Source organism: Phascolarctos cinereus, unplaced genomic scaffold (assembly GCF_003287225.1).
Source record: "Phascolarctos cinereus isolate Bilbo 61053 unplaced genomic scaffold, phaCin_HiC Scaffold_9;HRSCAF=440, whole genome shotgun sequence".
In the NCBI taxonomy this organism is placed as follows: domain Eukaryota; kingdom Metazoa; phylum Chordata; class Mammalia; order Diprotodontia; family Phascolarctidae; genus Phascolarctos; species Phascolarctos cinereus.
The window spans coordinates 1,940,171-1,966,573 of record NW_027556402.1 but is presented as its reverse complement, the minus strand read 5'-3'; the positions used below and the strand labels follow the sequence as shown (position 1 = coordinate 1,966,573).

Genomic DNA, 26,403 nt, shown 5'->3' with positions numbered 1-26,403 from the left:
AGTGACTACCTAGGCAATGTGCACAAGAGAGGCTTTGAGACTGTGCCACCTAAGGCCAAGTGGGGACTGGAAATACCCTGGCAATGAGAAGATTCGGGATGGGGCACAGACATGATGTCTGCTTGGAAGCACTGGGAAATCTGCCATGGAGAACAGGGGCTAGACCTCCTGAGAAGTTCCAAAGGGCACAATGAAGAAGAGACAAAATTTGCAAAGAGGTAGATGGGAAAGTTGTGGGAGGGTTGCAATCTGCATTAACAGAGTACTAATGAGATCATAGACCCTCCCAAGTAGTTCAGGAAGGAAAACCTTCCTACCTACAGCACCCTCAGGTTATCTCAGGAAGTTGTGGGTTTCCCTAAGGCGGAAGATGACTCGTTGGCCATGCTGAACCTTATTTATGAACGGGCTGGAAAAGCTGGCCTCTGAGATACTGTGATCCTACAGAAGAGCTTTGGGTGGGATCTAAGAAGGAAGTCAAAGGGATTCTTTCTAGTTCTCATTACATACAATCTACTCCTGGCCCAGGTCACTCTGACACCATTTCCTGCACCAGAGGCTGACTTCCCATATTTTTATTTTTTAAACCTTCACTTGGCAAGAGGTATGAAAACACCACCTATGGTACCAGGGCCTCCAATTTCATAATCCCTAGAAAAGCTTCCTTGGTTCCCTGTGGTAGAATGAGAAGTGGGAAGTGGAAAGCCATGGTTCAGGTCTGATGAATCTTGGAAAGGTCTCCATCATTTTTCAGGAACTTGTTCCTAGAAGGAAGCATGCTGCCTCAGTGCTCCTGGTAAGTCAGTACCATGGCGTCCATCTCATCATCCTGGGACCAGGCTTGGGCATTCTCTCTCTTGCTAGCATCATCATTTTAGGGAGCAGGGGCAGCTGCTTCTTCCTCCTCAGAGGGCTCAGTTCCACCTTGAACTGGAAGCACCTCAAACTTACTCCATAGCTTCAAGTGTTCAGCAGCCTTTCTCTGTCATTTTGGGACAGTCTTTGAAGTAAAGTCAAGTCTTTATCTTAGCAGGTAAAATAGGCTAACTGAAATTTCATTTCCTTTTCTTGTCTTTCTCCATAATTTTTTGAAAGTAAAATGAGTAATGAAATTCTCAAAAGCCAAGTAGAATGCAGAAGTGATACATGGATGGATCTCTATCAACATCTGAATGATCAACAAATAGATAATCAAGGGTAGCTAGGTGGTGTAGTGGATAGAGCTCTGGCTCTGGAGTCAGGAAGACCTGAGTTCAAATCTGGCCTCAGACACTTGACACTTACTAGCTGTGTGACCCTGGGCAAGTCACTTAACCCCGATTGCCTTACCAAAAGACGCCCAACAAAACAGATAATCAATATCAGATAAAACCCAAGAGCTTGGTTACTTCAAAAGACTTGATTTCATGAATTGGCCTACTCCCTCCATAAACACATCAGTGTCTTCATGCATTACATGATCTCTATGACTTGCTATGGCCACAAAAATTCATCACCTAGGCTGGTCCTCTGATGAGGGGCACACCTCTCACCAGGCCTTCAATAGAGGCCTTTCCAGCTGGATAGAGGCCAAGGGAACTTGACCTCAGTTAGGAAAGCTCCTGAGAACTCATGATCATTCTTGTCCACATCCCCAGGAGGGATCAGAACAGGTCTCTCCTAGAGGGCATTTACTTTTCCCACAGAATACAGAGCATTCAAGTGAGCATAATTTGCCTAATTTACATAATAGTAACTAATTAATACAATAATACAATGGAGTTTTTTTAAAAGCTCAAGTAGAAAGGGAGAGAAAATATGTCTAGAAATACTGTGTAGTATACAGATCATCTTCAATGAGTCTGGCTTTTCATTTTATAGGGCAAATACTCTAAGTGTAGTCTTCAGAAGTTAGCTTGTATAGATTTTGCTTTATTATGAGCTAGTTTATGTTTCAGGAAATAAAATGATTTAATTCTTTATCGGTGCACAACAATTACAGGAAACCTCTGGGAACTAATGTTCTCAAATTTAAACCAGCTCAACACGTTTAAACACAAAGAATAAAGTCGGTCTTGTATGGTTGATGTGGCTCCTAGGTAAGCTACATGTTACATCATAGGGTAAACAAAGGGCTGAGGTCAGATTTCTCGTGAGGCTGAATGAGACACCTCTAGAAAAGATGCTAAAATAATCCCCCTGTCCCCACCCCAGAAATTCACTGAACACCATTAAAAGCAAAAACTCTTTAAAAGCTTGAATCACAAGATGGTTCTTCTGCTTCTGCCACCTAAGTGTTCGCTTTAGATAATTACTAATTCATATGAAACTGAGTTAGGGCAGCTAGGTGGTGCAGTGGATAGAGCGCCGGGCCTAGAGTCAGGAAATCTGGCCTCAGACACTTACTAGCTGGGTGACCCTGGGCAAGTCATTTAACCTCATTTACCTCAGTTTCCTCATCTGTCAAATGAGCTGGAGAAGGCAATGGCAAACCATTCCAGCCTCTTCGCCAAGAAAACTGCCAAAAGGGATCATGAACAGTAGCACATAACCGAAAAACGGCTGAACAAAAATGAGACTGGGTTAACCTGTGTGAGTGAGTAGAGATTAATGTAGGGCTTAACAGTGTTCTACATAAGACAGGGGATATCACTCCGGAAAAGTTACCAAAAATTTATGAAGTGCCTACCATAGGCCAAGCAGGCATTGAGCCAGGTACTGGGGACACAGACAAGCATGAAACAGCCCTTGCTCTCAAGAAGCTGATATTCGGTTAAGGAGATGACATGGACTTACACAAACATATACAAGAAACAATACATGGTCATTTGGTGAGGAGGTGGGCACACAAGTGCCCAGGTGGGGAAGTGAGGGCTTTGGGCATCTTAGCTGAGGACAGTAGGAAACAAGGGCCTCTAAGAGACCACAGAGAATATGGATGTGCTTCCAGGACTGGGGGACATCGAGTGTGAAGGCATTTTACCTGTTTAATGTAATAGACAAAAAAGGAACAAAACCCCATCATCACTTGAACAGAAGCAGACTACAAGTCTGCCAGGGCCAAGACCAACCCCTAATGACAGCCACCATCTCTGGCATGTCCATAGATTGCTTTGTCAGGAATAAATCCCCTGTATCTATCCAGGGGGTCACAGTGGACAGAGGCTTGGAGGACTGGGCCTGAAGTCTGGAGGAACAGAATTCAAATCCTGCTTCAGACTTGAGCTAACTACAAGTCACTCAATCACTATGGGCCTCCCAGGGCTGTTGGGAGGATGAGAGGAGATATTTGTGCAGTGCTCTGCAAATCTTTATGCCTGATGTAAAAGCTAGTTTATAGCGTGGCCCCCTTTGGTGGTCTTTGATTTGGGGAAGGTGCTGAGAAGGCCGTGGGAAGAGGTGGTGACTGTGACAGTAGGGAAAGAAACAGGACGGAGAGGTGCCATTGAGGCAAGAGTAGTGGGTGATGGGGTGCTTGGGTGCTTGTGCTTGTACTTGGACCCCAATTTCTTCCAAGTCCCAGAAACACTGTCTCTGACAACCACTCCCCAGCCCAAGGACACTGTGCCTAGCAGTTATTCATACATGGGCCTCAGCACGACCCTCATCTGGGCTTCTCAGGCCCCAGCCCCCAGATCATATATCTGGAAGCCTTCCAATTTTTTTAATTGTGAGAAAGCTTTCCTCTGTTGCAGAGCATTTTCTCATGAAGACAGAGGGAGAGGGGTGTCCTTGACTGGCCCAAGAACTCTTCCTCTTGCCAGACTTCAAAGATCCATTCCCTTTCCTGTCCAGTATACTCCCTGTATTTTCCCATTCATAGCTCCCAAAGACACCTGCACCTTTGCATTACCTCATCAGTGTTCCTGGCGTTTCTTTCCCATGCTCTTTTCCATATAAACCCTAGCTGCATTCTCAGTCTCTTGCAGGATCCTTTAAGAATCCTTGCCTGCTGAAAAGTTATTAAGATATACAAAACAAGTTCAGAAGCCAGATTAAGAAGTGTGCATGAAGAGCTCTCTCTAGCAGTGACTGGCACAGCCCAGAAAACAATGGACACAAGGAATACAACAAAGTAAATGGAAAGAACAGTGTCTACAGAGTAATCAGAAGTGGTTGCTACAAAGAAGCCCCAAAGGCCCCAAGAAGAGATCTGAGACACTGCTGGGGAGTGGGGGGCATGGCTGCGGATTTTCAGATTTCCTCAATGTATTAGTCAGTTTTGCTGATTTTTTTTCTCTTCCTTTTATTTTTTCTTTAAAACTATTGTTTGTTATATAGGATGGGAGAGGGGTTGGGAGACTGCACAGGGCTCAGTGGATAGTACTCAACTTGGAGTCAGGAAGTTGGAGTTCTAATCCTGCTTTGTTGTTTATCCTTCATTCTCAAAGAGGACCAGTGAAGTCAGGAAGGTGATGTCTTGACTTGCAAATGAACTGGATCGAAGTGAGGCAGAGCTGTGCAAAGTCTCCTCTGGAGCCATCTGGGTCCAGCAATGAGATGCAAATCAGGACAGCTGGAGAGGGCCTAGTGCTGAGCACTTACTGTATGTCACATATGAGCTGACTTTGGTGATGGGGGCTGGACCTGTGACTTCACAGGGAACCCCTAGAGGAGGAAACTCATTGTCCCACTGCAGGGGTGACTTCAGTACAACACTCCACAGCAAGCAAGTTGCCCGGAGCATTTAGAGGTAAAGTGATTTGCCTAGGGCTGCATAGCTAGCAGGCCCTTGAGGCTAGGCAGGACCTGAACCCAGGTCTCCTTGACTCCACTTTCTATCCACTCCAACACCGCATCTACAACATCCTTTATTTAAGAGCAGCATAGCTAAAGCAAGTCCACACGGAGGGTACAGGAGCCTGCACCTGTACTGACAGCCCAAACATTCCATGCAGGCTCCAACTTGACATCCTGAAGTAGGTCAGCTTGCTAACCAGAAGTACCTCATTGTGCAGGGTTGCTGCCATCGTCAAACCTACCCCCCCAAATGAGACTTTCTTGTTTTAGATCCAGAGTTATGAGAGTCCAAGTCCCTTGACAAATGGAAACAGAATAGAGGGATTTCTAGCGAAGGCCACCAGAGGCTTTCATCTCGACTTAGCAGTCCAGGTTCAGAGTCACTTGAAAGAAACAACAGCCTTATGATCTCATCCAAGAAATTTTATCTCGCTATTTTATGAGGAAAAATCCTCCAATTGCATTATGAGTCTTTCCTACTGCCAAGGAGGCTAGCTTTGAAAAGTACAGAGAGGGGCAGCTAGGTGGCACAGTGGATAGAGCACCGGCCTGGAAATCAGGAGGCCCTGAGTTCAAATCTGACCTCAGGCCAAACACTTGACACTAGCTGTGTGACCCTGGGCAAGTCACTCAACCCCAATTGCTGCCCCCCCCAAAAAAAAAAGAAAAGAAAAGTACAGAGAGAATACCCAAGTTTTACTTGTCATTTACACGAAAACCTCAAAAAGGGTACAAAGCCCAGGTGAGCAGAGTGTGTATCTACATGATGCTATATACACTTACAGTTCTTGTCAGTGTCACCAACACTTGATTTCTGAAAAATATGTTACCGTTATTTTAGTGTTTTGAGGGAATGAAAAAAAACACATATTAAGCATTTACAAAGCACTGGAGAGAGACACAGAGAGAGAGAGAGAGAATTCCTCCCAACTTCACTTGTCAGTCTTGGAAATTCTTCACCTCCTTCCCAATAGCCTTCTCAGCCTAGAAATGGCTCTCCCCTGCAGAGATGCCTAACCCTCTCACTGAGTCTCTGGATTGGCCCCGGGCAAGGCTTCCTTCCCTCTTATCTACAGTCCTCACTCTCCAGCTCTTACCACTTCCTTACCAGTCATCTAGCCACACCCCTTTATGCCCTCCCGCCCCCCTTATGTGCTCTCTTTCCCCATGAGAATGTCAGCTTTCTCAGGGTTGCAACTTTTATTTTAAACATTTATCCCCTGCTTCGTGCAGTGCCTGGCCTGTAGTAAGCACCTAATGAATGCTTGCTCACACGCTGTCTATTCTATCTATCCAGTCTCTCAAGATCACATTCAATGGGGAGAGAAAAGACATAGATGCCGATTCAGCTACAAGTCCAATGGAAAGTCCCTGGATTCCTTAGGGTAAAGCAGCAAAGCAGACAGTAATGAATGTTCTTTAAGTGCCATTTCTGATACTGAGCTATTTGATGTTGCCAAAAACTCTGGAGGTGAGAATATCTCTTGTAGGTCTTCAGAAGCTGTGGCTGCTGAGGAGGTGGGGGGGGGGCTTCAGCACCTGTAGAAGCAGGTGGGAGGTTGAGTCTGCATTAGCATTGATGCTTCCCTAGACAATGACAAGGGGAGAAAGGGCAGGAGGCAGGGCTGGTGAGAAGAAAGTTAGGGCGAACTGCTGTTCCTGGGATCTCAGGTACAGAGTCTTGGGCTCTCTCCACTGAGACCCAAAGGGAGGTGATTTGTCCCAGCTAGGCTAGCTTGCCTACCTAGCTGCTGTTGATGACAGGGATGGCAGGCTCCTTCTTCACAAAGGTTGCACTCCTGAATGTCTTTGGCAGTGGGGTGGAAGCAGGGCTGGTAGTCTGGGGGTGTGGCTAGTCTTTAGCCTCTATCTATCTATTCTTTTCTTCTCTGCTGCCTTCAAAGATATACAAGTTGTCCCCATCTTTGAGAAACCACTAGACACGGCCATCATATCAAACTATAATCCTTTATCTTTTTACTCTTTCTCAGGCAAATTCCTAGAAAAAGCTGTCTACACTTGTAATTTCCTCTCACTCACTCCTCAATCCTTCTTAATCTAGCTTTTGACTTCTACACTCAATTAAATTTGACCTCTACACAATTAAAAAGGCTCTCCAAAGTCACTGATGAGCTGTTCATTGTCAAATCTAATGACCCCTTCTCAGTACTTTTCCTTTTCTGATTTGTCTGCTTCATGTGACACTGTGACCCCCTCTCCTGGATACATCCTACTCTCTGGGCTTCCATGTCATTGTTCTTTCCTGCTTCTCCTGCTTGGCTTGCCACATGACCTGCCAATCTCCTTCACTGGTTCTTCATCTAGATCAAGCTCCCCAAGGTGAATGTTTCCTACGGTTCTGTCCTGGGCCCTCTTTTCTTCTTTCTCTATACACTCTCTGTGTGACCTTGTCAGCTTATATACATGTATGCATATATGTATGTATACACACCTATAAATACATACATATTTCCATAATCATTCTGCTGAGCTTGAGTCTGGCACCATCACCAACTGACTTTTGGGCATTTCAAACCAGATGTACCTGAGATGTCTCAACTTGTGCAAAACAGAAATTATTCTATTTTCCCCCAAAACTACTCCCTTCCTCCAAATTTTCCTGTTTCTGGCAAAGGAATCCCTATTCTTTATTCCAGTCTCCCAGTTTTATAACTTCAGCACTGTCCTAGATGCATGCTCCATCTTCCTATGTATCTAGCTCCCAAACCTCTTCTACCTTCACTTCTGCTGAAGCCTTCTCTCTCCTCGCACAGACTGCACTAGCTCTCATCACCTCTCACCTAGACCATTGTCCCAGCCCTCTAACTCACCTTCTTGTCTCACCTTTGTTGCAGACTCTGAGTCTACCTTCCACACAGCTGTTAAAGTGATTTTCCTCAAGGGCAGATCTGATGTGATCACTCCACTATTCAATAGGTTATAGTGACTCCTTAATGGCTTTCAGACAAAATACAAATTCCCTTTGCATTCTGGTCCCCCTTAATCTTTCTGTCCTCCCTGTACAGTGCTCCCCCTTTCTGTATATTGCTCCCCAGCCAGCCTTTTCTGCTTCTAACACAGAGCAGTCCACCTGTCCTCTCCGGCCCTTGGCATGCCTGGAATGTCCACCAGGCCTGGAATGAACTCACTCTTCACCTCCAGTGTGAAGAATTCCTTTCTTCCTTCAAAACACAGCGCCAGGGCTGCCATCTACATGAAACCTTTGTTTAGTTCCCCATATGCTAAAGTCCTCACTGTGTAGCATGCATTTATCCTCTTTCTATTTCTTCTGTATATACAATATATATGTACACAATTATTTATATGTACAAATACATAATTACACACATATAGTTTTGTTGTCTCCGCCATTAAAGTTCCCTTCATGCTTTGTATTTCTAGCCTCAGGGCTTAGCAAAGTACTCGGCACTTAATCACATGAGTTAAGTAGAAAAAGCACTTTGCAAGCTTTAAAACTAACAATTTTTATATAAATGCTGACTGATTAATTGGGTACTTGAGGTTAAATATTGGATTAAACACATTAAACAATTCCTTGGATTTTAAAGCTAAATAAAAAAAATTTGAGGAATGCCAACACATCATTCAAAGTTTATCTATCATGAAAAATGCCCTAACTTTTTATGGCTAGATTTTTACTAAGCACCTCAATAAAACCTTACCACACCTCTTTTCAGCAGACTAAAAGTTCAGAGTCACTATTTACTGACAAAAACTTTGGCACAACTTGCTTAGCTAAAATCAATACTGTGTCCTGTGATTTGGTGCTGCAATAAAGACCAGAATTTTGAACTTGAGTGACATTTCCTTCAAGTACAGAACTAAAAATAGCTAACTTGGATGAACACAATCTAAATCATCACAAAATGCAAACATTTCGGATATGTGGTTTCATGAACTAGCAAGGACTCCCAAGGGCCAGTGTTGGGGGAAAATTAGGTCAGATCTAAAACAAATTGGACATTAAATAAGATTTATCCCCTGATTTTTTTTTCCAAAACAGTTCACCATATTAGGAACATATTTCCATAAGAAATACAGGAAATGAGGTACAGAACTCTATCCTGACCTACAGGAAAATGAAAGGGGAAGGGGATAAGAGAAGTGGTGGTGGGGGGAGAGATAGAAGGGAGGGCAGACTAGGCGAAGGGGTATTCAGAATGCATGCCATCTTGGGGTGGGGGGAGGGGCAAGTTGGGGTGAAAATATGGAATTCAAAATCTTGTGGAAATAAATGTTGAAAACTAAAAATAAATAAATTTATATTTAAAAAAAGAACATATTTCTTTAAGGTTCTGAGAAGATGAGGATTGATTCTCTATCATTTTGGGGGAAGTTGGCTTCTAACACACTGGATCCATATGTGCCAAGGCAGCAGACTGGGCTGTATGAGGTGTTCAGGGAGGACCAGCACCTCTGGTGGGAGGGCTGCTCATCCACCTTCGGTGTCCACCTGATTCACCCAACTCTCGAGGCTCCAAGAAGCTGCAGCATGCACAGTGGCCACACCCCAGCAAACCATTTCAGCAGATGGTCTAAATTAGGTTGAGGGTAACCAAGAGGTCTCAAACCCTTCAGTGAGTTGTGGGGTATCTACCCCAAGCATGTGAAGACTTCCTCCTGCAGAATGGGGGATAAGAACAACTTGTTCCAATGGCCATGAAGGTGGCTGACGCAGGCGCTGTGGAGCGCTTAGAGCTTGGTCAGACATCAAAGGTGCCAAGGTCACCCACTGCAGCCTAAGCCACAGACAGTCACCCTGACTTTTGTCCTGCCACTGGACTTCAGTGACTCTGGAAGAGAGAGTGAGGCTTATGACTGGGCACTCTGCCTCACTTGGATCCAACTCACAAGCTAGTCAAGATATCATCCTGTGATGTCACTGGTCCTCTTCAAAAGGAAGGATTAACAACAGCGGCAGACTGGGAAGTTGAAAACTTAACGCGCTAGCCATCCGAACAAAGAATGTAACCACAACTACAGAATCAACCAATCACCAAGCAGTTATTAAGTGCCAACTACGTGTCAGGCATTGATGCAGACCTTGGGGACACAAAGACAAAAATGAAATAATCCTTGCCCTGAGGTAGCTTACAGTCTGGCCAGCAGAGCCATGCAGATACAAAGATCTATACGAATTAGGGGAGAAGAGGAGGAAGGCTAAGCAGGTGGGGGAAACAAAAAAAAAGAGGTTCATGTAGAATGTGGTCATTTCAATGAGTTTTGAAGGAAACATGGCATTTCAGGAGACTGAGATGAGAAAGGACTGCATGACAGTCATGGAGGATAGTCAATGCAAAGGCAGAGCATATTGTGAGGAAGACCACAAAGGTCAGTCTGGCCTTAGAAGTCGGCAAAGGAAGTAATGCATAAAGAGGTTGGAAAGGTAGGGTGGGGCAGGGTCATGAAAGGCTTAAAAAGCAAAACAGAGGATTTTATATTTGACCTCAAAGGCCATAGGGAGCATTTACTGAGTTGGTGCAGGCTGATGAAAGAGACTGACCTGGGGTGAAGTCTGTGTGAGTAGACGGAGGGGAGAGATGACTAAGGGAGAGGTACAAAGGTTGGGTGTTGGTAAACTGGTTACATATATGGGGTGAGGGAGAGCGACGCATCAATAACACCCCCAATGTTGTGAATCCAGGTGAATGGCCATAGGATGGTGCCAATACAAGAGGCGTGGGTCTCAGGTAAAAGGTCATGAGTTCTGCTTTAGACTTGTTGAGTTTGAGATGCTTATAGGATGTGTGTCAGTTGGAGGGATGTGTAAATAGAGCTCAGGAGAGAGACTAGGACTGGATATATAGATGGGTGATACATCTGCATAGATAATAATTAAAATCATGGCAGTTGATGAGGTCACCAAGCAAGAATATAGAAGGGAAAAAGAAGATCCGTGGCCAGATCTGAGAATACCCACAGTTAGGGGGCATGATATGGATGATGATTCAGCAAAGGAGACCACAGAGTGGTCAGACAGATAGGAGGAGAACCAAATGACTGCTATGTCATGAAAATCCAGGAAGGAGAGAGTATCCCAGGGTAAGGGTGGTCTGCAGCATCAAGAAGCTGCAGAGAGGTCAGTCAAGAAGATAAGGGAAGGAGAAAGTCCACTGCATTCAGGAACTGGCACATCATTGGTAATTTTGGAAAGAACAGTTTCAGTTGAGTGATAAGGTCAAATGCCAGTTACAAATCCACAAATAAGTTATATGATAACACCTCTTATTGTGAACTGAATAAATGCCTCATTCACATACAGAGGACCATTTTGGAAATTTATGAAAATGTTATTTTCTTAATACAAATGCAATTAAAACAGTGACTGAATTCACAGTAGCTTTTTGGTGTTTTCTCAGTCAAATCCTATTACGAGAGAATCCACAAAATGTTGTTAAACTGAGTTTCACTTAAAAAGTTTCAAACAATCATCCTAAAGCATCTTGACTCTATCCTAAAATGCTACCATTTTTCATCCCCCTTTGCACTTGGAGAAGTGGCTGCATTTGAGCTGCTTCATCAGGAAGACGACCTTCTGGCTTACTTAGTCCTCCCTCATTCTATTCAGAGGACCAGTTCCAGCAGGTCCTATCTACCAAATTGTAAAGGGTTCGAGCACTGGCTGAGTGACATGAGTCGGTCATCAGGAAGACCAAAAAATGCTCAAACGGGACTGTGATTTCATGGATTTGGGGGTCCTTCCAACAATGAAGATCATAACCCAATTCCTGTGACTCCCGTGATATCCTAAGGATACCAGTGGAGCATCCTGGCAGCCCTCAGGCACCCCTCCCTCTATCTTCCCTTGTTGCTCTCCAAGTCCTTGATGGTCTCCTTGACTCCCACTGTGCGCTGCGGCAGCCTGCTCCACCCACCACGTGCCTCTCAATTCCCTTCTGTGAGTCTTATCTTTAGTCCTTGGGAGGAAGTGATACCTTGCTGCTATACAGCGATGCTACTGTTGAAAAGATGAGCCTTTGCTTTCACGGGATGGAGACTCGGGGTCGGCTTGTTGAAAGCAATCTGGCTGGTGTTACTTATTCCCAGCCCTGGGCCTGCCTCACTGTTGATCCATCCTGCCCGTCCATTCAGAAATCTGGGCAGCAGGTATCAACCATTCCCTTGGTCTTTCCTGTGGGATGAACAAACTGAACTCCTTTCAGCGATTGCAGATCTCTCTCAGAAGGCATTTATCAAGCACTTTCTATGTGCCAGGCACTGTGCTAAGCCCTAGGGATACAAAGAAAGGCCAGAGACAGTCTGTGACCTCAAGGAGCTTTCACACTCCTTTGGAGGTACGTGGCTTGGCAATGTTGTGAGGCTCCACACAATCAGCTCAAGGTCACTAACAAATAGGCACATTGGGAGGACTTTGCCATTCCTTGGGAGGGAAGCTCTCCTCAACCTCGACTCAGGGCTGGGGTGGGGGGATCTCCATCATCCCAAAGGTGAAGATCTTGGACAGGCATGTGCCCCCTGATTATTAACAGAGCAAACACTGAATAGAATTGTTTCTGCTATTGCTTCCTTCAAAGAATCCCAAATGATCCTGACATCTGGATAGCAGACACCTGCGTGTAGAAGAGCCTCAAAGACCACATTCTTTTTTTCTGAATCAAATGCTTAATTTCCATCATCTCCAAACAGTAAGCACAACAGCTTCTCAAATTCTCCACTCTACACCTTTGTTAATTGTGAGATGGAAAAGTTGGGGTCCGTTGTTGAGTACATCACTTTTGAATACCTGCATGTTCCCCACTAATGAGGACGACTGGAATTCTGGTACAGATGTCTAATAAAAGATTCTAGGTAGTTGGGAAAGAGGACATATAGGCTCTTCATTAATGGTATTTTTTCAATCACTTTTTTCTGTTAATAGGATACAAGGTTTACCCCAACCCTTTGGTAGCTTCCCCTCTTCAGATAGTTTTGTATATTCATACCTTACATGATGCCCTCAATTGTATCACCACCAGCAAGAATCTCCTTTTCAGCATCCTATCCAGTTGCTTTCTCCATCTTTTCTATTTTTATTGCCATTTTCACCATGATGCCAACGGCTGAAGTACAGTGATTCTACTATCTTTAATGGACAAAACCATTTTAAAAATAGTTTTTGTAAATCTTTTCAATTTTTTGTTTTTTTGTAGGCCTATTTTTGTGTTCATCCTTGAAGGCCTTGAAGGATGACTGCTTACTTAGCAATCTTGTCAAGCATTTTTTACCCTCTGCTGCTTCTCTTTTTGGGGGAGATCCCCCTTTCTGTGTAAGATTTCAAAGGCGAATTTGGATCCTAAGCCTACAGGGCCATCGCCGTCTAGCCGGTGAGCCGGAGGCTTGCCAGCCTAAGTGCTTCGGGGGCTCCTCCGGCCTGGCCCTCGCCCAATAATCCGCTTAATGATTAGCGGTTAGGTCACTTTCAGGGAGGCCACCCCAGGCCGTCCCCTGCCCCTGCCCCAGCCCCGACCCCTGGCCGGCTCCAAGCCGCCTCCCGCCCCCGTCACGTGCGGTCAATGCCGATGATCGATCCGGGGCCTCTGGCCCTTGTCCCCCGTGTCCCCCCTTCCCTCGGAGGTCACGAACATGGCGTCGGGAGCCCTGCCGGGGTCTGCTGAGCCCTCCCCACCCCCTGCCGTGCCTCAGTTTCCCTCAGTTCCACGTACCGTGCTGTCCCTGGCGGCGGCGGCCACGGCCAGGGGCAGGCGCGCGGCTGGGGGGCCGGGGGCGGGCTCGGGGCCCGGCTCGTCGGGGGGGCATTGCGGCTGCGGCCCGTACAGCCGGTGGCACACGGCGCCCACCAGCCCGCCCCCGGCCGCGGCCGCCGCGCCCAGCTCCCCCCAGCGCCGCCGCCGCCGCCGCCGCTGCCAGGCCTCCTCGTCCTCCTCCCGCTCCTCCGGCTCCGGCCGCCCCCACAGCGACCGCCCCGGCCCCGGCCTGGGTCCCGGCCCGGACAAGGGGGGGCCCAGGCGCCGCGGCGCCGCCCACAGCAGCCGCCGGAGGGCCGCCATCGCCTGGCCCAGCAGCGCCGCTGTCACCGAGGTAGCTGTCACAGACCGGGAGCCGAAGCCGGGATCTCGCGACAACCGGAGAGGGAGGGGGGAACGGGAGGAACGGGAGCCAGAACGAGGCCGAGGGGCGGAGCGAGGGAGCGGGAGGAGCGTGGGGATTGGAGGGGCAGGGAGGGAGGGCTGAGCTAAGGGGCGGGGAGGGGCGGGGCGGGAGGAGCAGAGAGGAGGCCAGGCAGAAGAGCAGGAGGGGGGCGTGGCTAATGGAAGGGGCAGAGAGGCGGAGAATGCTAGGGAGGGGAGGGGCGAGGGAAAAGGAGGACCGCGGAGTTAACGGAGAGGGCTTGGCCAGGATACCTAGGAGCACGAGACGGTAGCGAGGCTGGAGGAGAGGGAGGGCAGGCATTGCAGAGAGAGGGAGGGGGCGGAGCCAGGACAGTTAGGTAGCCTCGCGCGGGAGGAGGGGCGGGGCTCAGAACTGGGGGCGTGGCCACGAGTGGCCCGAGAAGGCGAAAAGGGCCCTCCCTCCCTCTGCTAGGCTGCGGACCGGGCTACCCCTCCTGTTCCCCCCTCCCCAGATGCTCCGCCCATGGGTGAGGGGCCTGAGACTCCACGCATGGGGCTTGGAGAAGTTGGTGGGGGAGCACCCGGGAAGCGAAACGAAGGAGGTCCCGAGTGGGTCCCAGGCTGTCCCTCCTCCCTGAAGAGGCTGCAGGGGGTCCCGCAGCCCCCGGTGTGGGACAGAAACGCCTGCCCTTTCCCTGAAAGCTCAGATTTGACTGGATCCAGGATCTGCGGAAGGGAGCAATAGAAAGGCGCCTGCTGTATGCAGTGTAGAGCAGGGACAGGGCAGCGCACGTGAGATCGCCAGTCAAGAGTGCTATTCGCCAAGACACAAAAGCGCGGAACGCTTGTCAATCTTCCCAGAAGATCAATACGAAAAGCAAAAGAGACTTTTTGGGGACCCTAAGCAGCCCGTCTCCCTTTCGCCTCCACCCTGCACCTCCCGAACTAGTCCTTCAAGGCGGTCGGGCCCCCCGTGCTCCTGGAGGGAGGCGGGCAGCGCCGGCCCTCCTGCCTCGCCAGACCGCGTGCTGGGTCGGTCTTGCGGTTCTTCTTTCCCCACAGAATCAGACGCTTTTGTGGCGCTCTGCAGACAAGCACAAGGACTCATTCTGGACTTCTTTCAGTGGATTGTAAAATGATAAAGGTGGGATCCATTGGCAAAGCCTACTGAAACCCCCATCGAGGAGGAAGCCTTCCCGTCGTAGCCACACAACTCATCGAGATTTTGTGTGAACGGGAGAACCGACGTGTAAGTGGTGGTTGATGACGTGCTCTGGAATGCCTTTTTACGAAGTATCAGCGGAGTCTGCGATTTCCTCCTTAAGATACCTTGTATAGCAATCTCTCAATGCTCTCAGCTTCCGCATGGATCACCTCCATGTCACTTGGCCCAATCGCGCTCCTTTTTCTCATCTTTTTTTTTTCCTCTTTACTCCCTGAGTTTACCACCTGAGAGTGTGAAAGACCATTAAGTAAATGCTGGCTGTAGACATTTATAAACCTGTTTCTGCTCTGGGTGACTTTGACCAAATCACTTTGCTTCTCTGGACCTCAGTTTCCCCTCAGAAAAGGAGAGATTGGCTTCTATGTTGCCCAAGTCCATTTGAGCTTCTCATCTGATGAGCCTAGGAGCTTTTGAAGCAACATAAATTGGTGACCTCAGCACAGGCTTCTTGTCTTCTAGCTCTTCCACATGTTCTGAGGGGAAACGAGTTTTGCCAGTAAGATATATTCCTTTCAGATTATTAAATAGCTTCTGGGACAGTTCTCTACAGAGTCTGACCCTCTCCCGTATGACTTCTCTAGTTGGAGAATTCAATGGCAATCTACAATCATTTCACTAATCGTGAGCCAAGGAGATAAAATCATGATGACCTGAGGCACTGATGGAATAATACTTCAATACGGCATGGTGTAGTGGAAAGAGTGCTGGGAGTGGAGTTAGGAAGACCTGGGTTCAGATCTCAGCCCTCTCTGAACCTCAGTTTCCTCTCGTGTAAAATGGGGATGGGAATACTAGTGGTAACTCCATCAGAGGGCTGAGATGAGTTTCAAATGAGGTCGTGCAGATAGAGCGCTTTAACAAGTGCTATGCTTATTCCAGAGGTTTGGGATTTATCCATCTGCAAAGGCAGTCCCACACCTTGCCAGATGGATGCATGGGTCTTTCCCTGGTGAGCCACTAGGTGGCGGTGAGCCTTCTACTCTACACAGCTAGACTGGTCCTTGGACCCCAGACACAAAATGTGTTGGCATCCTGACTGGAAATTTGCTCAGTTTTGCAGGAACTTGTGCACTGAGCACAGACGTCCAGAGCCTAGAGTCTGGATGCTGATGCCAAGGCGCCATCTCGAAAGAGGGTGTTGTGGAGGGTACTGAGGAATGATCCCCATTATGCGTGTTTCCTCCTTGTCATCCTCACAGGTGTGCCTGTCCCCATTTTATGGATAAGGCAGTTTAGGTTCACAGTCAGGAAGTGACTGGCTCAAGGTCTCATATTAGGAAGTGGCAGATCTGAGATGCAAACCTAGATGAGAAGCAGCTGGGTGGTAAAGAGGATGTGGCAATGGTCTTAGAGTCAGGAAGATCTGAGTTCAAACCTTGTCTGAGATACTTGTACATAGCTGCTGTGAACTGGGACAAGTCCCTGGTCCCTCTAGGGTCATCTGTTCTAAACCCCTCATTTTACAGATGAGGAAACTGAGGACTGAAATCACATAGGTAGTAAGCATCGGAAGTAGGACTTGAACCCAGATCTTCTAACTGCAGATTAGATGCCCTTTGCCCCAACTTGGTCCCTGCTCACGATCCAGTCCTTGGGGTGATATTTGGAAGCCAAAGCTGTAGAAGTGATACTACTCTCCCGAGCAGGGCCCTCCTCAGTTTCGGTGGAGTGCCCACTGAGGAGATAGTTTCCCAGGAGTCCCTGCTCCTCAGCCTTCCTCTGCTTACACAGGGCAACTTGTCTTGAAAATGTATGTGCCATGCCATTCCGAGCGAGGACTAGACAGGTTGTGGGCAAAGAAGTGGGGTGCTCTCTAAACATTAGCACCCACATTTCCGCGGCCTTCTGGTAGCTGCTCCTTAGTCAGTCCCCGAGTGTTTTATTGAAAACTTGCTATGCGCCACTTGGGTAGCTAGGTGGCGCAGTGGATAGAACACTGGGCTTGGAATCAGGAAGGCCCATCTTCATGAGATCAAATCTGGCCTCAGACACTCAGTAGCTGTGTGATCCTGGGCAAGTCCCTTAACCCTGTTTGCCTCAATTTCCTCATCTGTAAAATGAGCTGGAGAAGGAAATGGCAAACCACTCCAATATCTTTGCCAAGAAAACCCCAAATGGGGTCATGAAGAGAAAACATGACCGAAACACATTGAATTATTATTATTATATATAATTACATGTTGTATTACATGAATTACAATGTGTCAAGTGTTAGAGATACAGAGATACAAAGACACAAAGACAGGCAAAAACATCATCTTTTCCCTCAAGGAGTTCAAATTCTAATGGCACTCATATTTTTTTAACATTAAGCTCATGAACATTTTTATCTCTCTGATTTTCTTTTTTTTTTTGATGTATAACTTAATAAGAAGTATTTGGAGTGTGTATATGTTTGTGGGTGTGTGTGGGTGTGTTTGCATATAAAAGCAATCTTTCTAAGCATATAAAGATGAGCAGTATAGCCTTCCCGTCTCCCATACTGTCCTTTTTCCACTGGACAGCATAGGTTATGAATGATAGTGTCCCCTAGTGGTTGACTGGATGAGAAAGGGCATCAACTCTGAATGACGGAAGCAGAATGTTCATTTATCCACTGGTTGGCATCCAGGTACTTTGCTTTGAGAAAGGATGTTGGCTTACTCTAGAAAGTGCATAGCATCTCCAATAGCCTCTGTTGTCTACAAGGTCAGATACTTTTATAACTCCAAAAATGAGCCCTCCAGGATATTAAAATACATTAATCTGAGTGAATCTGGCCCAAATAGAAAAATGAGAAATGTATCATGCCAAAAACCAACAAATGAGGTCAGATGAATGAAGGACTATAGAAACTGAAAGAATGTCCAAGAGTCCTGAATTTGGCCTCACATCTGGGTTTGATTCATAATAGCTGTAAGATCTTGGGCATATAATTTCCTCTCTCAGTCTCCATCCTTTGCAAGATGAGGGCATTGGGCTATACCAGTGGTTTCTAAAGGGCATGCTTTGGTATACTAGTATGCCCCAAGTTGTCTAGATAAGCTGAAAATTGAAAGAAAATGACAATTGCAGATCTCCTGACAATTCTATAAAACTTACCTTTGTGCATGTACAATTCCCTGGACTATCCCAGTAGGGCTGCCAACTGAACTGTCAGCATACAAAAATAATGCTGTGCTCTAAACAACAACAACAAAAATGGAGAATCAGTAGACTTGATGGGCTCCAACAGCCCTTTCAGCTCTGAAGTTCACTGATGCTACATGAAAAGGCAGCATGAAAAGAACAAGGAATTGGCTGGTAGAGGACTTGAATTCAAATCCCAGCTCTGATCCTTACCCCTGGTAAAATTTGAGCAAGTTCCTTTCTGAGCCTCAGTTTCTTCATCTGTAAAATAAGTCAGCCAGCCTCAATGCCTCTAATTCCTGTCAAATTCTAGACTTTGTGATAATATAAAATCCTATATAACTTCTTTTAAAAAAATCCATTTTACTGATGCCTTTTGTCTTCACATTATCATTTCCCAGCCCTCCTCCAGCCCTCCTAGTCTTCTGCTTCTCTGCTGGGAGGGAGGAGGTGTGCTTCGTTCTCTGTTTTGCTGCATCTTCACTTTTTTTTTAATTACTCACAGTGCATTGCTGTTTTATTGCTGTCCTTTGTTCTTGAAGAGGACCAATGACATCAGGAGGGTGATGTCTTGGCTTTCAAGTGAACTGGATTTAAGTGAGGCAGGGCTGTGCAAAGTCACCAGCCTCATTCTCTCCTCTAGAGTCATCTGAGCCCGGTGGCAAGACATAGGTCAGGATGACTGGAGACGACCCCAGATGCAGTGGAGGACCTAGGCCTTTTTATGGAAGGTCTTTTCCAGGTCTCAGTTAGTCGGAGGCAACACCCATTCAGTGATTTAAGGCTAGTTAAGAAATGAGGCAAAAGTTGGTTTAGTTTGCCCACTCCAAAAAAATGAATAAATAAATCAAACAGGGTGGGGAAGACCCTCAGGGTTTCTGGGCAGAACAGAAACAATTGCTATTTACACTCACTCTGAGTCATTAAAACCCAAACAATGACCAAGTGAGGCTTGGGCTGGGACAATTTCAATAGATCATAAATGAAACTACATGGGACAGAAGAGTTAATTGTCTCAGTTTTTAAAAGGATAGAATAAATAAATAAGGAATAAAATTAAATAAAATAAAAAGCTTGCCCCCAAATGCCAAGATATCTTGTGAGGCTTCAGTGATCAAAATTTATATTCCTTGTACATGTAAAAGTATGATTTCCACATATGGACAGAAAGGGGGAGAAAAGGAAGGAAGGAAGCATGTTTCATTCTCTGTTTTGCTGCATCTTCACTTGTTTGCTGTTTTTTTTTTATTACTCAGAGTGCATTGGTGTGCCTGTGAAAGTATTTCACCAAAGATATTCCCATGAATTCTTTTGTCCTTTCTATCTAGATAGGTGACAGTCAACCCTTAGCAGGCACAGAGATAAGAATTCTCTCCTCTGAATAGCCTGTGTTGGTGGGGCTGGGAGAAGACAGGCACATTAACAGGCTATTGATGAAGCTGGGAATTCATCCAACCATTCTGGAAAACATTTGGCAGTTAGGCTAATGTACCAGTAAGCTGTCCTGTGGAGCATGCCTGGGGATAGGTCTTCAGTCTGACCTCTTGAGGGGCGTGGAGCTAGATAAAAAGCAAGATCAACCAGAGGCTTCTGGTGAGCTCTTATGTGCCCCCTCCCTCCTGTGATGGGGAGGGGGAGACACTATGTTGAAGATAATTGACCAAAGAACAGCCAGAGCCTTCCATTCAGAGGACTTTAATGGGAAAGAAAACTTCGGTTCTCGTCATCTTCCTTTATTCTGAACATATTTATTGAACTTTGAAAGTTCTCCTTTGGACTTTCCATGGGGTAGGCAGGGAGGGTGAAGCTAAGGCAACTGTATGCACTTCAGATAGTACATATGCCAACCTGAGATTGGACCCCAATATACAGTACCCTAGCTGCCTTTTTCCTTGAGCACAGGTAGCCAAATAGTGACCCTAAGAAGTTGATTTTTCAAGATCAATGGCCACTGCAGGAGTTAATTTGGGGATTATAATTATATCTAGACTTTGGATCTGAAGCCCTGACCTTATGGGAAGGCTGAGGATCATCTGTCCACTCTGCACTCCACAAAAATCTGCTGGTGTTTTTCTATGCAGTTTTTCTCCTACAACCGTTGAGTTTTTCATATGTAAATCTCACACTTAGTTTCTTTTCTTTTCTTTAATTCTTAGGGACCTTGGTGCTAATTAGTGGCAGGATAATGCTTCTGGAAGAAGATGACCACCTGGAGTAGGACAAACCTTGACTTTCCATGAGATAAGGACACTGAGTTTTTTTCAGTGTAGAGTGAAGTGAAAATAATTTATTTGTTGATATGCACTGATGAATCTGTAAAGTTTTAAGCATGACTTTGAGGTACAGTAAGTGACCAGCAATCCTAAACATGATCTACGTTGTACACTGGGTATGTTTTGAGAAGATAATCCTTTAATAATAACAACAATAATAATAATCCCTGATAATCCTTTATTGGGAAACCTTAGATAAGCCAAAGCTAAGCTTGAAATGACCAGGAGGGGCACAAACAGGCAATATAATAGCCTGACCCCTCCAAGGTGGGCCAAGACAGAAAGGCTCCCTGGGCCCCCCCCCACTTCTAACCCTCCCCTAAGACAGAAAGACTCCTTGCCCCCCACTTCCATCACTCCCCCAAGACAGAAGGCTCCCTGCCCTACCCCCCTCCCAAATATTTGTAGCAGCCCTGTTGGAATAGAGAGAGAATGGCTGCACAGGTCATGGTCTGTGAATATAATAGAATGTCACTGTGCTGTAAGAAACAAAAAATAGGAGGCATTCTGTGATGGATGGTGTGACCTATGAACTGATATTGAGTGAAATAAAACCATACAAGATGGAAACAATGTAAAAGGGAAATGAAAGCTGGATAGTGAATGACCACAGTTAACCATGAAGAAGGGATGAGGAAATGTACTTCCCTTCTCCCTTCCCTGGAGGGGTTGGTGACACTGGCTACGGAATCCTTTGTATGCCAACAGATGGACTGTTGGATGGACTGGTTAGTTTTATTGCACTGCCTTTTCTTTTTCTTTTTAACTCTTGTTACAAGAAGTGGCTCTCTAGGGTGGAGAGGGATTGATTCAGAAATGAAAGTGATATGAAATAATATCTACAAATATTTTTTTTTGGCAAGGCAGTTGGGGTTAAGTGACTTGCCCAGAGTCACACAACTAGTAATATCAAGTGTCTGAGGCTGGATTTGAATTCATGTCCTCCTGACTCCAGTGCTGGTGCTCTGTCCACTGCACCACCTAGCTGCCCCTAAATAAAAATTGGTAAGAAAACCTATCCCATGTGGTCAGTTCCCTGTGTCTTCTACCTCAGTGCTCAGTGTTCTTGGATGCGTACCAGTATTCAGATTCAGCACAAAAGATGGCCCAGCATGGCATCTGGGAGTGCAGGATGGGCAGGGGAGGGAAAGAGCACAGACAGATTCTTCAGGGGGCCAGCCCCACTGGTAGCAGCCCTTTCCTTCCCCATGGAACCTTCCCAGGCAAAAGGCCTGAATCCTGGAAAATGGTGTGGTATAGGGCAGGCAGCTCCTTTAGGGACGTCTCCCTTTCCACCCCCGACAAAACTCAGAGTCAAGATGGCAGAGGAGCCTCACTCAGCTTGGCCCCTTGACCAAGTTCACAGGCCATCCTGGCTGCTGTTCTGTGTGGACAGGGAAGGCAGGGTGATGCAGTGGAAAGAATGATAGGCCCGGGGGCTCGGAGACCTGAGTTCTCCTAGCTCTGCTAATAACTAGCTGTGTCACCACGGGGAATTCATTTAAGGTCCCTGAGCCTCAGTTTCTTAGTTTGTTAAATGGTTTGAATTGGATGAACTTCAAGGTCCTTTCCTGTGAGTCTCTAGGCCACCTTCCTTCTAGGGGACTGTGTGTTAGGGCCACCCTATAGCCCCTTATCAAAATTCACATTAATCACAGGCCAGTAGCCATGGGGGACGAATGGTCAAATTGGACTTTAGACTCTCCTAAGAGTTTGGTTTCTGTGAAAGATCTCCATTTAAAAGGAAAATGGGATTAATGCCCTCCTACTATGACAGTCAGATTTCAATCTGTTCCGGCTCTTGGGGATACCACCGTGGGAAGATCAGAGTTGGAAGGGAGCTGCCATCTAGCCAACCCTATTATTTTAAAGTTGAGGAAACGGAGGCCCACTGAGGAGAATCGATTTGCCTTGGATCACACTCGTGACAGAGCCCCCCCCCATTCTAAGTCCAATTTTTGCTCCTTCTTGCCCCCTGTACCCCTCCATGACTTCCTAAAACATGATGCCGGGCCGTCCCCAGTCGTCCTGATCTATATCTGGCCACTGGACCCACATGGCTCTGGAGGAGAAAGTGAGGCCAGTGACTTTGCACAGCCCCCCCTCACGTAAATCCAATGTCACGGCATCACCTTCTTGATGTCGTGGTCCTTTTCCAGAACGAAGGACAAACAACAAGACCGGAAGCCTACCTAGCTCTTTCTTGTGCAGTAGAGTAGTTTTCATAGTGTTGGACAATGAAAGTGATCACGAGTTTTAATGATGATGCTTTACCCTCAGAGATCACAGTTTTCTGAAGCTTAATTATGCACCTTTCTGGGTGTGGCAGTAAAAACAGGGCCATCTTAGCAGCATCTCTCCAAAGGGCTCAGACCAGGCTTTTAAAGCATTACTTCTCCCTCTCAAAATTGAGGACTGAAAGATACAGGAGTGCCTTATCTATGGTCTTAGGTCATCTGACAAGGCAATGATGAATGTAATTAATAAAACCTACCTACAGTCATTTTTCAAACTCCACTGTCTAAACATGCTGAGTCTAAGACCAACACTAGGAAGAAATTAGAACTGGGCAGACTGCTCAAGCACAGACAGGCCACCTTGTACCCCCTCCCCCTTCCCTAGCTGTAATGGCCAGGGTCTGGGCCGGTGGACTCAGTGACATAAAGGGGAGCTATCTAGGGGGGAGGAGGAGGAGGAGGAGGAGGAAGAGGAGGAGGAGGAGCCAGCATCTGGGCCAGTGGATTCAGTGACATAAAGGGCATTGAGAGCTATCTAGGGAGGAGGCTGGCTGGAGAGTTGAACTGGCAGTCAGGAGCACCTGGGCTCAAATCCTGTCAGTCATTGACTTAGCAGAGTGACCTGAACCCCTGGCTCCTCATCTGTAAAACAGGGCAAATGATACCTTCATCATGTACTCCCTTGGGTGGTAGGGAACATTGGATGAGATGGCGGAAGGCGCTTTGTTAACCTTAAGAAGTGATGTCATTACCAGTTTTTATTATAGCTTTGGGAGCCTTTTCTTCAGCTCAGATCTCCTTTCTCAGGCATTCATAGAAAATGTCACATGTGTGTGTGGGGTGGAGGTGTAGAGGTTGGGGAGGGCAGTGAGCTAGATTTTTGTAAGACTTCAGAAACCTTTAACATGGCATCACCAGAAGTTTGTAGAACTTGAGAATTTATTCTGCCTCAGTGGCTTGACATACAAGTGTTTGAATTGTGTTGAACCTCTCAGGGCCTGCATTTGGGGCAAGGCTTTATGTGAGCTGTGAAGCTCAGGTGCCCAGCAGCCCACCGGGCCAGTTCTTTCCTTGGTCCCGCCCCCACTGGGCTGATCCCAAAGGACCCCCAAGCCCAGAGGTCGTCTACAAATGCTGTGAAGGACTTTTTGTGGAAATGGAAATCGTCCTGAGTATTTGTACAACACCGTGGCCCAGCCTGGTCTCTAGGAAGTGCAACTGAAGCTGATTAGATTGCAGTGTGTGCTCAACAGCTGAATAACACACTTTTGTAAAACCCTCTTCAAAATTATTTAACTTCCCATGATATCATCACAGAATGAGCAAAAAAAAAAATCCACCCCAAACCTTTGGTGTTATCTTTTCCTGTCACATGACTAGGGCAAACAAGGGAACCCTTATCTTTTGGTTTCTATTCTCGACCTCTGTGAAAGAGGATGGAGCACCAGTCAGGCCCATACGTTCGAGGCAGGGTGGAAAAAGTTTATTTTGTCTTTTGAACCACTGTCTACAGGTCGATTGGGAAGCCAGAACTTACCTCACACCACTCAATTCAGGGCTGGCAGTCAGAGCTTTCCCGAGGATTTTCTCTTGTTCCATTCCCACTGCAGAGGTGGGAGGTGGTCAGACATTGGGCATTTATACCACGTTACTCTAGCTGCTTGTGGACTCGTCGATCTGGGCATTTTTTCCTGGCAGGCCCCCATCTGGGCCTGTTTCTGTTGCTGTGCCTCTCCTGCCTGTGACCACCCACAGATGGTGGGTGGGAACCCCATTGCTTCTGGGGGCCTTCCTCCCATTCTCTTCCATGGCCTGGATGGCCCAATAGTTATCCCCCACCTTTTTTCTGTGGGCCTAGCCTGACTGTCATTTTGAAGCTCCACTTTTTGATGACAGCCTAGATACAACCTCTCTTTGGCAACCCCTTGGTTATAATGTGTGGCAGCCTGCTTCTGGCCATCACATGCCATTGTCTTCATTGGCCTTTGGGTTGACCTCAGCCTCCATTTTTCTTTTCCACCTCATTGAGTAGGAAATGGGCTCAGAGGAGAGAAGAAACTTACCCATGGTCTATGGCTAGAAATTGCAGGAACCACAACCAGAACCCAGCTCCTCTGACTTTTTTTTTAGCCAATTAGGGCTAAGTGACTTGCCCAGGGTCACACAGCTAGTAAGTGTCTGAGGCCAAATTTGAACTTAGGTCTTTCTGACTCCAGGGCTGGTGCTCTATCCACTGCACCATCTAGCTGCCCCTTCCTCCGACTTTTAGTCCAATGCTGTTACCAAAAGGAGTCAGAAGACCTGGTCCCAACACTACCTCTTCCCAGGCCTGTAATGAGGGGTGTTCTGGAGTCTCAAGCAGACTCTTTAGAGCTGATTTTAAATGTTCAACTGTTAAATGTGAGCATTTACACCTCAGAAACCAATGATCCCTATAAACAAAGGTTGTTCTGTTGACTGTCTTACCTTAGATTTAAGGAAGTGATGGAAAAAATATTAATGATACATATTTTTCTTAAAAATATGTCCTACCCTCCCACCCCTTTGTTTTTGAGAGTTGGTTATTAAACACCATCACACCTGTCTGTGACCCTGGCCAATTATGCTATCTGATCTGGCTGGTGTGAGCCCTCTGGAGCCCCACCAATTGCAACCAACCTCTAACTTAATAGAAAGGCCCATGGTTATATAGCCAGGGAGTTTTAGAGGCAGCAGGACTCGAACTCAGCACTCCCCTACTAGGCTAAGTCATCTTTCTTCATCATCTATAAGTTTTGAATAATCATACTTCTGTCCGTGTATCAGGGTTGGGGGGAGAATACGATGATATTCTGTTTGGTCACACTCTATTTCCTTTCACCTTTGGGCCTTGAAAATACTGTTAAACATCATTCCTATCTCCATTGCTGAAGCAAAATATGAGGGAGGGTCTGTACAGCCTTTGCCTACCTTCCAGGATGTTCTTGTGTGATCAGCTGATGCTCAGCATGACCCCCTCCTGGATACTCACTCCCCTCTGGTTTCTCGGACACTGCCCTGTCTCTTGGTTTTCCTTTGCCTGTCTGGCCACTCTTCTTTTGCTGAACCATCCTCCACAGCACAAGCCTTAAGTGGGGATGTCCCCCACCTCAGGCTGTCTTCTGGGCCTTCTTCCTCTGGTAGTCACTTCCTCAGTTGCTGTGGCTTCTGGGATCACCTCTATGCAAGTAGCTCTCAGCACCCAGCCCTGTGTCTCTCCTGAATATTAGTCTCCCATCATCAGCTGCCGCCAGATGCCCCCTAGACAGCTCACATTCATTATCTCTAACAAGGAAATCATCCCCCCCCCCACACACACCTCTTCCTTCTCTGACCTTCTCTATTTCTGTCAAGGGCACTACCATTTACAAGTCCCAGCCTTCCGTCATTCCTGACCCTCACCCTCCCTCTGTGTGCACATTCACTCAGTGGCCACATTTTGTCATTTTGGCCTCCATGATGCCTCCCCTCCATCTCCCACCTCCTCTCTGGTTGAGGGAGGCCCTTATCTTCTCTCACTGCTCCAGGCACCTCTTCCTTCATCTCCCTGCTTCAGCCCTCTCCAATCCACCTTTCAGGGAGCAGCCCAACCGATCTTCCTAGAGCACCAACTTGGTCAAGTCACTGCCTTAGTCAGCAAGCTCCAGTGACTCCCTATTACCTCCAGGATCAAATGAAAAATTCCTCTGTTTGCTGTTTAAAGTGCTTCCCAACCTGGCCCCTTCACGTCT

General features: G+C 46.7%; 1 protein-coding gene across 2 annotated transcripts in view; it reads right to left on the bottom strand.

Annotated features, from left to right (window-relative positions):
• MICU3 (mitochondrial calcium uptake 3) overlaps positions 1-13,874 on the bottom strand; it is an 85,341-nt gene extending 71,467 nt beyond the window's left edge. For both annotated transcript variants that reach the window (XM_020976739.2, XM_078148577.1), the window contains exon 1: positions 13,404-13,874. In XM_020976739.2, the coding sequence (XP_020832398.1) occupies positions 13,404-13,748 (345 nt within the window). In that variant the 5' untranslated portion in view covers positions 13,749-13,874. The remainder of the gene's footprint in view (positions 1-13,403) is intronic.
• Positions 13,875-26,403: the final 12,529 nt, after the last annotated feature.